This window comes from Salvelinus namaycush, chromosome 33 (genome assembly GCF_016432855.1).
Source record: "Salvelinus namaycush isolate Seneca chromosome 33, SaNama_1.0, whole genome shotgun sequence".
NCBI lineage: Eukaryota > Metazoa > Chordata > Actinopteri > Salmoniformes > Salmonidae > Salvelinus > Salvelinus namaycush.
The window spans coordinates 22,361,937-22,374,405 of record NC_052339.1 but is presented as its reverse complement, the minus strand read 5'-3'; the positions used below and the strand labels follow the sequence as shown (position 1 = coordinate 22,374,405).

General features: G+C 45.1%; 1 protein-coding gene across 1 annotated transcript; it reads left to right on the top strand.

Annotated features, from left to right (window-relative positions):
- The first annotated feature begins 4,027 nt into the window (after positions 1–4,027).
- On the top strand, positions 4,028–5,047 carry gpr12 (G protein-coupled receptor 12). The gene has a single exon (XM_038972695.1). The coding sequence runs from the start codon at positions 4,028–4,030 to the stop codon at positions 5,045–5,047; it is 1,020 nt and encodes a 339-aa protein (XP_038828623.1).
- The last annotated feature ends 7,422 nt before the right edge of the window (positions 5,048–12,469 follow it).

Here is a 12,469-nt window from a genome sequence, read left to right as displayed (position 1 = left end):
TCTCAAAACATCAGTCAGGAAGTTAAAGCTTGGTCGCAAATGGGTCTTCCAAATGAACAATGACCCCAAGCATACTTCCAAAGTTGTGGCAAAATGGCCTAAGGACAACAAAGTAAAGGTATTGGAGTGGCCATCACAAAGCCCTGACCTCAACCCTATAGAACATTTGTGGGCAGAACTGAAAAAGCGTGTGCGAGCAAGAGGGCTTACACCAGCTCTGTCAGGAGGAATGGGCCAAAATTCACCCAACTTATTGTGGGAAGCTTGTGGAAGGATACCCAAAACGTTTGACCCAAGTTAAACAATTTAAAGGCAATGCTACAAAATACTAATTGAGTGTATGTACACTTCTGACCCACTGGGAATGTGATGAAAGAAATAAAAGCTGAAATAAATAATTTTCTCTACTATTATTCTGACATTTCACATTCTTAAAATAAAGTGGTGATCCTAACTGACCTAAAACAGGGAATTTTTACTTGGATTAAATGTCAGGAATTGTGAGTTTAAATGTATTTGGCTAAGGTGTATGTAAACTTCCGACTTCAACTGTATAGCATCAAGGCCTTGTTTCAGCCTATTGGCATAGACATGGGCTAGTAACTTATAGTCAGTTGCCAACAATGTGATTGGTCTCCAATTGTCCAGGTAAAGAGAGCTCTTCTTTGGTTTGGGTATAATAACTATTAGTTCCTGTCTCAAAGAAGATGGTAAGATAGCATTAGCAATACCCTCTTTGTAGACCGAAAGCAATAACTATCTAATATCAAGCCAAAAATGTTGATAGAATTCAGGAGTCAGGCCATCCGGTCCAGGAGATTTACCTATAGGCATTTGTTTAATGGCTTGGTCCAACTCAGTAATATATATACACTGCTCAAAAAAATAAAGGGAACACTAAAATAACACATCCTAGATCTGAATGAATGAAATATTCTTATTAAATACTTTTTTCTTTACATAGTTGAATGTGCTGACAACAAAATCACACAAAAATTATCAATGGAAATCAAATTTATCAACCCATGGAGGTCTGGATTTGGAGTCACACTCAAAATTCAAGTGGAAAACCACACTACAGGCTGATCCAACTTTGATGTAATGTCCTTAAAACAAGTCAAAATGAGGCTCAGTAGTGTGTGTGGCCTCCACGTGCCTGTATGACCTCCCTACAACGCCTGGGCATGCTCCTGATGAGGTGGCGGATGGTCTCCTGAGGGATCTCCTCCCAGACCTGGACTAAAGCATCCGCCAACTCCTGGACAGTATGTGGTGCAACGTGGCGTTGGTGGATGGAGCGAGACATAATGTCCCAGATGTGCTCAATTGGATTCAGGTCTGGGGAACGGGCGGGCCAGTCCATAGCATCAATGCCTTCCTCTTGCAGGAACTGCTGACACACTCCAGCCACATGAGGTCTAGCATTGTCTTGCATTAGGAGGAACCCAGGGCCAACCGCACCAGCATATGGTCTCACAAGGGGTCTGAGGATCTCATCTCGGTACCTAATGGCAGTCAGGCTACCTCTGGCGAGCCCATGTAGGGCTGTGCGGCCCCCCAAAGAAATTCCACCCCACACCATGACTGACCCACCGCCAAACCGGTCATGCTGGAGGATGTTGCAGGCAGCAGAACGTTCTCCACGGCGTCTCCAGACTGTCACGTCTGTCACATGTGCTCAGTGTGAACCTGCTTTCATCTGTGAAGAGCACAGGGCGCCAGTGCTAAATTTGCCAATCTTGGTGTTCTCTGGCAAATGCCAAACTTCCTGCACTGTGTTGGGCTGTAAGCACAACGCCCACCTGTGGACGTCGGGCCCTCATACCACCCTCATGGAGTCTGTTTCTGACCGTTTGAGCAGACACATGCACATTTGTGGCCTGCTGGAGGTCATTTTGCAGGGCTCTGGCAGTGCTCCTCCTTGCACAAAGGCGGAGGTAGCGGTCCTGCTGCTGGGTTGTTGCCCTCCTACGGCCTCCTCCACGTCTCCTGATGTACTGGCCTGTCTCCTGGTAGCGCCTCCATGCTCTGGACACTACGCTGACAGACACAGCAAACCTTCTTGCCACAGCTCGCATTGATGTGCCATCCTGGATGAGCTGCACTACCTGAGCCACTTGTGTGGGTTGTAGACTCCGTCTCATGCTACCACTAGAGTGAAAGCACCGCCAGCATTCAAAAGTAACCAAAACATCAGCCAGGAAGCATAGGAACTGAGAAGTGGTCTGTGGTCACCACCTGCAGAACCACTCCTTTATTGGGGGTGTCTTCCTAATTGCCTATAATTTCCATCTGTTGTCTATTCCAGTTGCACAACAGCATGTGAAATTTATTGTCAATCAATGTTGCTTCCTAAGTGGACAGTTTGATTTCACAGAAGTGTGATTGACTTGGAGTTACATTGTGTTATTTAAGTGTTCCCTTTATTTTTTTGAGCAGTGTATATATCAGAATCACACAGTTTCTTAAACCTTACTTCTATAGGCCAACATAGTTATTAACTGAATCAAAAAAGGAATCCAAGTCGCTTTCTGAAAGATGAGATTGATATAGTGAACTGTAGAAAGAGTGTATTTCCTTATTAATCACTTCAAGATCATCAGATATAGTGTAATTTACATACATTGATGTATTACTATTCCTAGTCTGCCTACTCTTCTCCAAATTAAATAAATAAGATGTGGCGTTTTTTCTAACCTGTTTCCAATCCATTTGGCCTTTGAACGGATGAAGGCCCTGTGCCTTATACAACACTACTATCAGTCTCTGTCCTTGAGCAGTGGGCGCTGACAGATGAGTAGGTCCTCCTGGTATTGAGCTGTTGCTGTCTCGTCCTCCCGTAGGGGGTATTGAACAAACAGGACGCGTCTCAGAGTCTGGCCCGTTAGAGAGCAGCGCTCCCCCTTTTCCACACCCCCGCTCGCTGCACAGCCGCAGTCCACAGCAATGCTCCTGTAAAGCCTCTGCTCTGCTTTCCCTGCTCTCCCTCTGTGCTTCAGTAAAGACCCATCCACCCCCCGGTGCTACAGTGCTGCATCTTCATCTGATCGGGGCTCCGCACCTGCCGCCATCGTTATCAATAGCCTATAATGGAAATACAGCAAGGACGCACTTTTATCTAGCCTTACGCCGCACCACGGAGTCAAGGTAGGCATGTTAATAGTGGTGGATACATGGATGAATTAATGAATTAATGAATGGACAGGCGGTCTATTTGAGGAAAAGTGTTAATACAATGCAACCAAGGCTATTGTTAATGCAACCTGGCGGGGTTTTGGGGAAAACCAAAGGTGATTAAATATTATTAGGCCCAATGTTGAGACTCATGAGAAGGTAAGAGAGGAGCACCACAAAGGACTAGGATGCTGAAATTGTCTGTTTTGCGTTATTCCAAGCATCTACGGGTTGTGGCGAAGAAGAGGCTATCGGGACCATTTCCACTTATGGTGGGGTGAGATACATGTACAATGTGTGCGTAGCGCAAGCTGCATGCCTTTTAGGGTTCCTATTCCTACATTGTGTGCTTTTAATAATTGGGCCTAATATCAATTTATGATTGGTTATGATAGTAGGCCAATTTCGAAAGACTTTATATGGAGCCTGTTGATGAGTAGTCTACACAATCTGCCACAAAATTGCTCCATACCACAATGACTATAGCAAGTATAGGAAACTGTGTATTGTTCTTTCAATTCATACCAGATAGGGTACAATACATTTTAGATTATAATCAGGCTGAGTGATCTCTTGTTACTGTATTAAAAATAAGGCATGAAATGTGCATGTGTGGGTAGAGGGATAATGTCTAGGCTACTATAGTCCTCTATGAATATATGATCTTATGTGTGAGCGCTCATCTCTGTGTGGCTTCTTAAGTTTGTGTCTGTGCCACTGCTAGTGTGTGTGTGAATTTTGACATGTGTGTGTGTGTGTGTTTGCTGCATGTATCAACAGGTGTGTGTGTGTGTGTGTGTGTGTGACCTCTTATAACACTAGTATATGTGTGTGTTTCCAGACGGGAGGCACAATGAGTGACGAATACAAGGCGTCGGTCACCCCTAGCTGGCTGACCCCTGACCCCACAGCCTGGTCCAGCAGCGGAGACGGATTCACGGACAACGCCACCTACTCACCTCTGGACTCCTTTCCCCCGGTGCCCCCTCTCCTGGTCAACCCCTGGGACATCTTGCTGTGCTCCTCAGGGACCCTCATCGCCTGTGAAAACGCCCTGGTGGTACTGGTGATCTGGCAGAACCCGTCTCTCCGAGCCCCCATGTTCCTGCTGATCGGCAGCCTGGCCCTGGCTGACCTCCTGGCTGGTCTGGGCCTGGTGCTCCACTTCACCTTGGCCTACCTGCTAAGGTCCGACTCGGCCCAGCTGCTGACTGTTGGTCTGGTGGTGGCCTCCTTCTCAGCCTCCGTCTTCAGCCTGCTGGCCATCACCATAGACCGTTACCTGTCACTCTACTACGCCCTGACCTACAACTCAGAGCGCACCGCTGCCTTCACCTACACCATGCTGGTCCTCCTCTGGGGCCTGTCTCTCTGTCTGGGCCTACTTCCCGTCACGGGGGTGAACTGCCTGACGGAGGAGTCGACATGCAGCGTGGTGCGCCCGCTGACTAAGAACAACGTGGTGGTGCTGTCCGTATCCTTCCTCCTGCTGTTCGGCCTCATGCTGCAGCTGTACGTGCAGATCTGTAAGATCGTCATGCACCACGCCCACCAGATCGCCTTGCAGCATCACTTCCTGTCCACCTCACCCCACTACGTCACCACCAGGAAGGGCGTGTCCACACTGGCCATCATCCTGGGGACGTTCGCCGCCTGCTGGATGCCCTTCACCGTCTACTCCCTCGTCGCCGACTACACGTACCCGCCTCTCTACACCTACGCCACCCTGGTGCCCGCCACCTACAACTCAGTCATCAACCCAGTGATCTACGCCTTCAGGAACCAGGAGATCCAGCAGGCTCTGTGGCTGGTGTGTTGTGGCTGTATACCGGCCAGGGTGACCCACAGGGGACGGACCCCCAGCCACGTCTGACACAGACCCAGGCCCTGGGAGGGAAGGAGAGAGGTGCCCTGGGCAGAGGAAGGCAGGCAGGCAGGCAGGGAGGCAGGGTTCATGCTTCGTCTACTGCATGGCTCTGTGTCTCCATGGCTGGGCTGTATCCAGGGAAGGATGGAGGCAGCAGCAGGAGAAGGGGATGTGGAGGGATAAGTAGAGGCAGAGACATACAGTATATATCTTTGAGTATAGGGCTTTCGCCCATTGCCTGTGATGGGATTGGAGAATGGATGGCTATGGAAGTGAGTGGTGGAGGATTTGGTACAAAAGTGTACTGTAGGCCTACTGTACTACTGTCCCACCTTCTCTATCTCTGTCTTCCTCGATTAAATATAAAACAACATCACATGATCTGACGCTGCCACCATAGGTGTACCATCCCCCCTCCACACCTTCACCCCACCGTTGGGTTTACGTGCCACGAGGTGTTCTGCAGATGACTGGGAAAGGATGGTCGCATGGCGCTGCAGCAAATGTAGATTACATAGAATGATGTAGCTTTCATAGTTTTAGGCGCTTTTACTGATGCGCGCTTTTTTTCTTCCATAAAAGGATTGAGAGATTATTCTAGACTGTTTAAACTTGTCCCACAAGTTAAAAAGCTCGTGTGTGTGCAAAAAGACAATGTATGTGTCCCATGGACAGAGAGGGAGAGCAAGAGGAGGAGTGGAGAGGAGTAGTGGAGAGCGAGAGGAGGAGAGCAGTAGTGGAGTAGTGGAGGGAGTGATGAGCAAGAGGGGGCGATGATCAAGATGCAGACGTTTCCCTACAACGAAGCCGGGCTGCGGCTAGAGCATCTCATCTCGCTGCTGCACTCTGAACGTGCTTTGAAAGCTAAACAACCGCGAGAGGCTAAAAATAGCCCCGGCGCTCTGTGATCCACGCGCCCTGCGTCCTCCGCAGACACCGAGTAAAGAAACCAAGCCGAGGAGGAGGAGAGCGGGCGCTTATCTTCCCTTCCATCCATCTTTCAATCTCCATCTCTCCCCATTTCACGTGTGAGAATGTATTATGATGTTCTGTTTGCTTTACATCCTGAGGTGACAACAGCCTCCAGAAGATAAGTACCCTGATTGCCCTACCCCCTGCGCGTGCCAAATGCCCTTAGATTATGATAAAACCTATGGGTTTGATCTTTTTATCTCCGTTTTATCCAGTCGCTTCTTCATACATAAACAGTTCAATACTCATAACTAACTCATTCTATATTTTACGCACGTTAAGTAGGCTGACTTCTCTTGAAAGTAGAGGAGAGTGAAATGTTCCCTCTGCAGATCAAGCAGACAGTTAGACCGTCTGGGAGCTGTTGAAACTGAATGTATTGTGGGGATCCTCGCTATATGAGCCAAGTTACAATTACCACCAAGCGTGTTAACCCTATTGGCACTATGTGTGGGGTGTTTGCGTCTTACGCCAGATACCCGCGTTTGCTTCCAGCTTCCTCTTTTTGCTACATTGTTGTCAGAAGTGGGATGGTGGCCGTGGGGCCATCGGACTACACAGCCCGAGGTGTATGAAGGGGCTGAGGTTAGTTAAAGCACGGGGAAGGCCATCCCGTTTAGAGGGGGCAGTGTAGCGTTCGTTGCTATATGAACTGTGGGTGTTTGCCTTTCACTCCAGAGACTCGGTTCGCTTCCCACTCCCTCTGTTGCAACAGTATTATTATATTAATTTGATCTTTTAGCCTATCCATTAGGTTATGAATATACCTGATCACCAACCAACCATCAACCCGCATGTTGCATAGGACTTTAATGAATACCATTTCTCCTGATATTGCAAGCTGGTCTCAGACCATTGTGTATTATTCTGTATGTAAATCCAAGATACTAAATTTTGTGTGATATGTTACATAAGACAGTCTTAACTCAAAGACTGCGAGTTTGAATATCATCACTGACAACTTTTCAACTACTTACTACTTTTTAGCTAATTTCCAACTACTTAGCATGTTAGCTAACCCATCACCTAATCCTAACCATAGCCCTTTTAGTTAACCCTAACCCTAACCTTAACCCTTTAACCTAACTCCTAAACTTAACCCTAACCTTAACCTTGACCCCTAGCCTAGCTAGAATTCGGAACATATCATACATTTAGCAAATTTGTGACATATTGTACATTTGCAAATTCGTAACATATTGTACGTTTTTCATTTTCGTAACATATAATACAAATTGTAATTCGTAACATATTATACGAAATGGGGATGGACATCCACAAAGTAATAGAGTGTTGATGATCAATAATCTATGTGACAGACCATGGTACAATAAGTGTATTTATTTTAAATGTTTTAATCTTTGGATAATGAGAAAGGAGGAGAGCAGTGACACGTCTTGTTCTTCCAGCTATGGATGTCTCCTGCCTCCTAGATCCACTTCCTTACCATGGCTGACAAAAGCCCGTCAACACCACCCCCTGATTTAGAGCGGTTGGGTTAAATACAGAAGACACATTTCGGTTGAAGGCCTTCAGACTAGGTATCCCCTTCCCTTGATCATAGCCAGCGGTGCGGACGTCACGCTGCTTGCCTAGCGAGTACCAACGACTTCCTTCTGATTCAGCTCATAGTGAGGTTTGAACTCAGGACCTCTGCCTTGCTAGCACACGTGACCACCCTCCTTGACAACCGTTTGAGCTATCGGAAAGTATCTAAGCCGATAGCTCAATTTCAAGATAGCTGTGGAGTGAGTTTACGGGTACATCCTTAATACATTCACCCCTTCTAAACTCGCTTCATTGCTAACAACCCGGCCTTGGAGATGAGCCCAACTGCGGATCATGGCACCACTGTTATGGACGTCGCGCTGCTTGCCTAGCAAGTACCACTTCCTCCTGATTCGGCTCACACCGAGGCGCAAACCCAAGACTTCTGCTTTGCTAGCACACATACCCGCCGCCGTCTTTGACAACATACCAGCCATTTGAGCTATCAGAATATATCTAATTCGATAGCACCATCAGCGACATTTCAAGCTAGCTGTGGAGTGATCTTATGGTTGTTTTTAACGCTGTTACAGCATCGCCCTTCACACATTGCTTGTTCATGAGGGTCAATCGGCCCTAGGTCCTCATTCTGCCCCGTCATATCAGCCAGCAGCAACAACTAAGTGTTAGTTACTTCATGGACCGATAGCAATACTCTGTCAGCAATAAGCAATGATGCGTATAAGCCCTGGATGACTAACAGGAGGCGTTGTATTGAAGCCACCACGCAGTCATCTTGGTACTCCCCCTCCAGTGTGAAAAATATTTAGGAAGACATAGAAATGCATTTATTAATGTCTACATTCGTTTCTGATAAGTTTATTATATTACAGACACCTTCATGCATACTTTAAAAGATGTGAGCTAAACATAAAATAACATTTAAAAATCCTTAAAGTATCTTTTTTATTACTAATGTTACTGTCCCCTCTACGACAAAACAAATACTTAAATGCATGTAATTTTGTCCTTGAAACATGTAATTGAAATACTGTAGAATTCCATTCATTTCTATGGAGGACTGCTGCTACTAGCGAGGGCCAATATTGCCGACCGGTGGCTTCAAAGCCTCTCAATGGCCAAGACATAGTATCTGCAATCCAGGGTTTATAAACATCATTGGCAATAACAGCCTCTTCACAGCAGCATGACCACCTCCAGCATGATGATATACAAGGACAATGAACAACAGCCCTTATCTACGATGCCTAGCAGAGTACTTATACGACCAGGCCGAAAAGGACTCTGAACTTCCCCAATATTTGTGCCGTATGTGATTTCTCCAAATGGGAAATTAGATCTTGACTTGTGTGTTTTGTTTTTGAAAATGTGAATGGGACAGGATACTGACTGCCACCGTCCAGTATTCTGTCATTACTCATTACAATGTCACTGCCTCCTTTGATCTGAATCAACTGCTGTATTCTCTGGCTACGGTCGTCTTCAATATCTTACATTGAATGAAACCCGGACTCTGTGAGAAAATATCTCACCGGTTTTCAGTTGCATCTGCCTTTGTGAACATATTAAGTGTTTTTGAGTGTCGTAAACCTAAGTGTCTGTGAATAAGGAAAATCTTTCTGTGCATATGAGTTGCATGGCCTCTGAGTGTGTGCATTTGTGTATGATGTGTGTATGTGTGTGTGTGTGTGTGTGTGTTTGTGATCAGAAGCACAGACCTACTGTATATCTGTCTCCATGGGGACAGTAGATCTGAGGATTTACTTTCTGCGTGACCCTTTCACCTCAGGGGAAATGGCTGCCAGTCTTCCCATCATTCTGAGAGAAGTGGCCTCATCACACAAATTCCACCAGAGGAATGACGTAGAGAAGGATAGTTCCTGATGTGTTAAAATGAATAGTGGAGGTGTGCAGCGGCTGACCCTGAGCAGTAGTGTGGGGCTAAGGCAATGAGGTCACGTGACTGATGGAATAAGAGCTCCTGTCATAGAGCCTGGTATCACAGGTTCTGATGGCTCTTCACAGACCAACAAGGCCAAGAAGACAATGTCCTTTACCTTTGATGAATAATCTATTTTGTTATATTTAGTGAAAGTTTCTATATTTTTTTCTAGCGTTGTCACGCCTGAATTCTGATTTATCTAAAGTATCTTGTATTTTAATGCGCTGTAGAGCCTCTTCTGAATGTATTGGTAAATATACATTGTTTATTTAATATGGCAGCCTGTTGACCAATTAGATTCTGTAGATATAGCATGCATATCTTTTTATACAGGTGTTATGACATCACGTATGGTGCTACCTACTCCAGGGTCCAAGGGGGACTCAGGTGCACCAATTTTGAGTGACATCACATTTTACCCCCAATTACTGTTTTCTAAAGCCTGTTTACATTTCAATCCCTAGCCCCTTCCCCCAATCCCTCCCCCTTCTTTAGGCAGATCTGCAAAGTCTGGATAGGTGAAAGCAGTATGGCTTACACTTTACTTAGACTGTTGGAGGGCTAGGTGGAGCTGTCGCAGTACTTTCACCTATCACAAATCTTGAGGATGTGCCGGACCAATGAGCTAAGGGCTAGGGACGGAAATGAAACCGTGCTTACCTTATTTTTTGAATGTTCTCTCATGTACAGTAATGTCAATTGTTTAAGGCTCTAGGTGAGCTTTCATAGTTGGGATAGGTGCAAACAAGGGCTTCACATTCTTGAGTAGACAAAGGAACCACTGGTGTGTGGATATGGTACTTTACTGTTTGAATAGCATATTTACTTAATGTTAAAGTATTGTGCAGTGTAATCGCACAGAAAAGTGTAATTTTGATTGTACAGAGGAATTCACTTTCATGTGGTTGGAGGAGTTTCTAGTGTGACCGGTGGGGTTTCAAGAGTTGTAGGTGAATTATGTGGTTTGGTACCCCGACCCAGAGCTAAATACAAGTCTTTTAACTCCTCAATGGCTGAGAATGGGGAGGGATGCTACAGTAACAGCATCTTGTGTAGACTCATGCGTTGTTTTAAATGTGAAATGCACTTTATGTTGTTGGACAAAAAAATGGCACAACAAATTAAGTATCTGCAAAATGAAAACTATAAATGATAATCAACATGCACTAACTGAGATATTGTAAGACGTGTGAACGTGGTGTGTATTTTTTCAAGGTGTTAGATGTAATTTTTTGTTGCTTTGGTTAGTTTACCGAATTGAGAGATGTTGTTAATTTTGTATTAAAAGAATGTGCTGTGCATTAAAAACACAAGCCTGTGTTGGTTTGTTTTGTTCACTGAATCCACTGGCTCTGCTCCCATGGTGACTTCCTTCTAAACTGTACTGTTACCATGGAAACTGCTATGTCACCATCAGGACCATATTGTCTCCATGACAACGGTGCGTCAGTAAAAGAAACGCAGACACAACATTGTGAATATCCATTTTCATATTTATTCTCAAGGTCACAGAGTTCAAAGGTTACAGATTTTACAAAAAATAACCATGACAACCCTAAACCCAATCCAATCTATTTTTCAGCTTCCAAATCTTTGCTAGACATCACTAAGCGATCATAGACTCAGATGTTATTCATTAAGCTTCCTTTCACTCATATCTCTCTGATCTCCAATCAGACGCTCTTACCACACACTCCAGCTACGTTTCAATATCCATTCTTGAGTACCACTTAGGAGGATGCCCAGTCAATAGTCTACATCAGTCACATATATAGAGAGTTAGGCCAGGTTTGACCACAGCCACCATGTTAGCGCTCATATAGAACTTTATTAATGAACTGTTGTGCTGTAACAATACGAGAGCGCCTCTGACAGTTCCCTATGAAATGACCCGCTGTAATCAAGCAAAACAGAGCAGTGAATTTAACAGACATTTTTATTGATTAGCATTGGGGATAATGTGAATCCAAGTCAACAAATTGCACATCTGCTTTCACTGTGAAAACTATCAGCAGTAAACAGCACAAAGCAGAAGCGTTAATCATCACTTAGCAACGGCTATTGAGGAGAAAGCGCCGCTCTATGAACATTCAGAGAGAAACCGCATTGGCCCAACTCTCTAAATACAGTATATCACCGTCTAAAACCAGAGAACACTGACCACATTGGCCCAACTCTCAACATATACGCATCTGGTCTACATGGTTAGTGTGGTTGATGGAATACAGCCTCACTCTCAGGTCACTCCCTCTCACACCGGTATTGTTCAGAAGGAACACAGTTGGGAAACGCTTTAAAAACATGTCTCCTATTTGTTCCTCCTGAACGCTACCATGACCACCGCAGTCCACCCTGACTTCTCTTCCTCCAGTTCCTATAATCTACACATTAAAAGCTTGTCGCTTCCCAGATTAACTATTAATAAGTGTTTGAGTAAAAACATTAGAAAAGACAAGTAGATTTTCTGTCCAAGGGGAGGTTGCTATTTCTCCAAGTGACGCCCTTAAGATAGTTACCATACATGAGATAAGTCCCCATTCGTGGGGTGCCACCACATACAGGGCTTTACTAGTGTTATTATGGATAACATATTATACAGAGACACTGTGGTCTCCTGGGGTGTATTCAAAATGCCCAGAGCGTTGCATGAGCGTTCTTAAATGTTAACGTAATAGTTTTGAATTGAACGTTTGTTTGCAGTTAGTGTCTGTATAGCAGCTGAACATGACAGTATGCATCTTGAATTCACCCCTAGTGTTCCAGTTCTGAATCCTTCAGCCGGCTGATGCAGGAGTCTGATCTCCCAGCAGTGCTACATGTGACCAAGGATCACCCAGCTTATATACTGTACAAACATACCTACTACACGAGGGAGTGTATGAGTCTGTGTATGTGAATGTTAGCTTATGTTCATGTGTTGGTACACATACATTTTAGTGGTTCTTAGTTTGTGGATGTGAACGTGCACATGTGAATGTGCTTTTCAGCTTTTGAGTGAGTGAGTG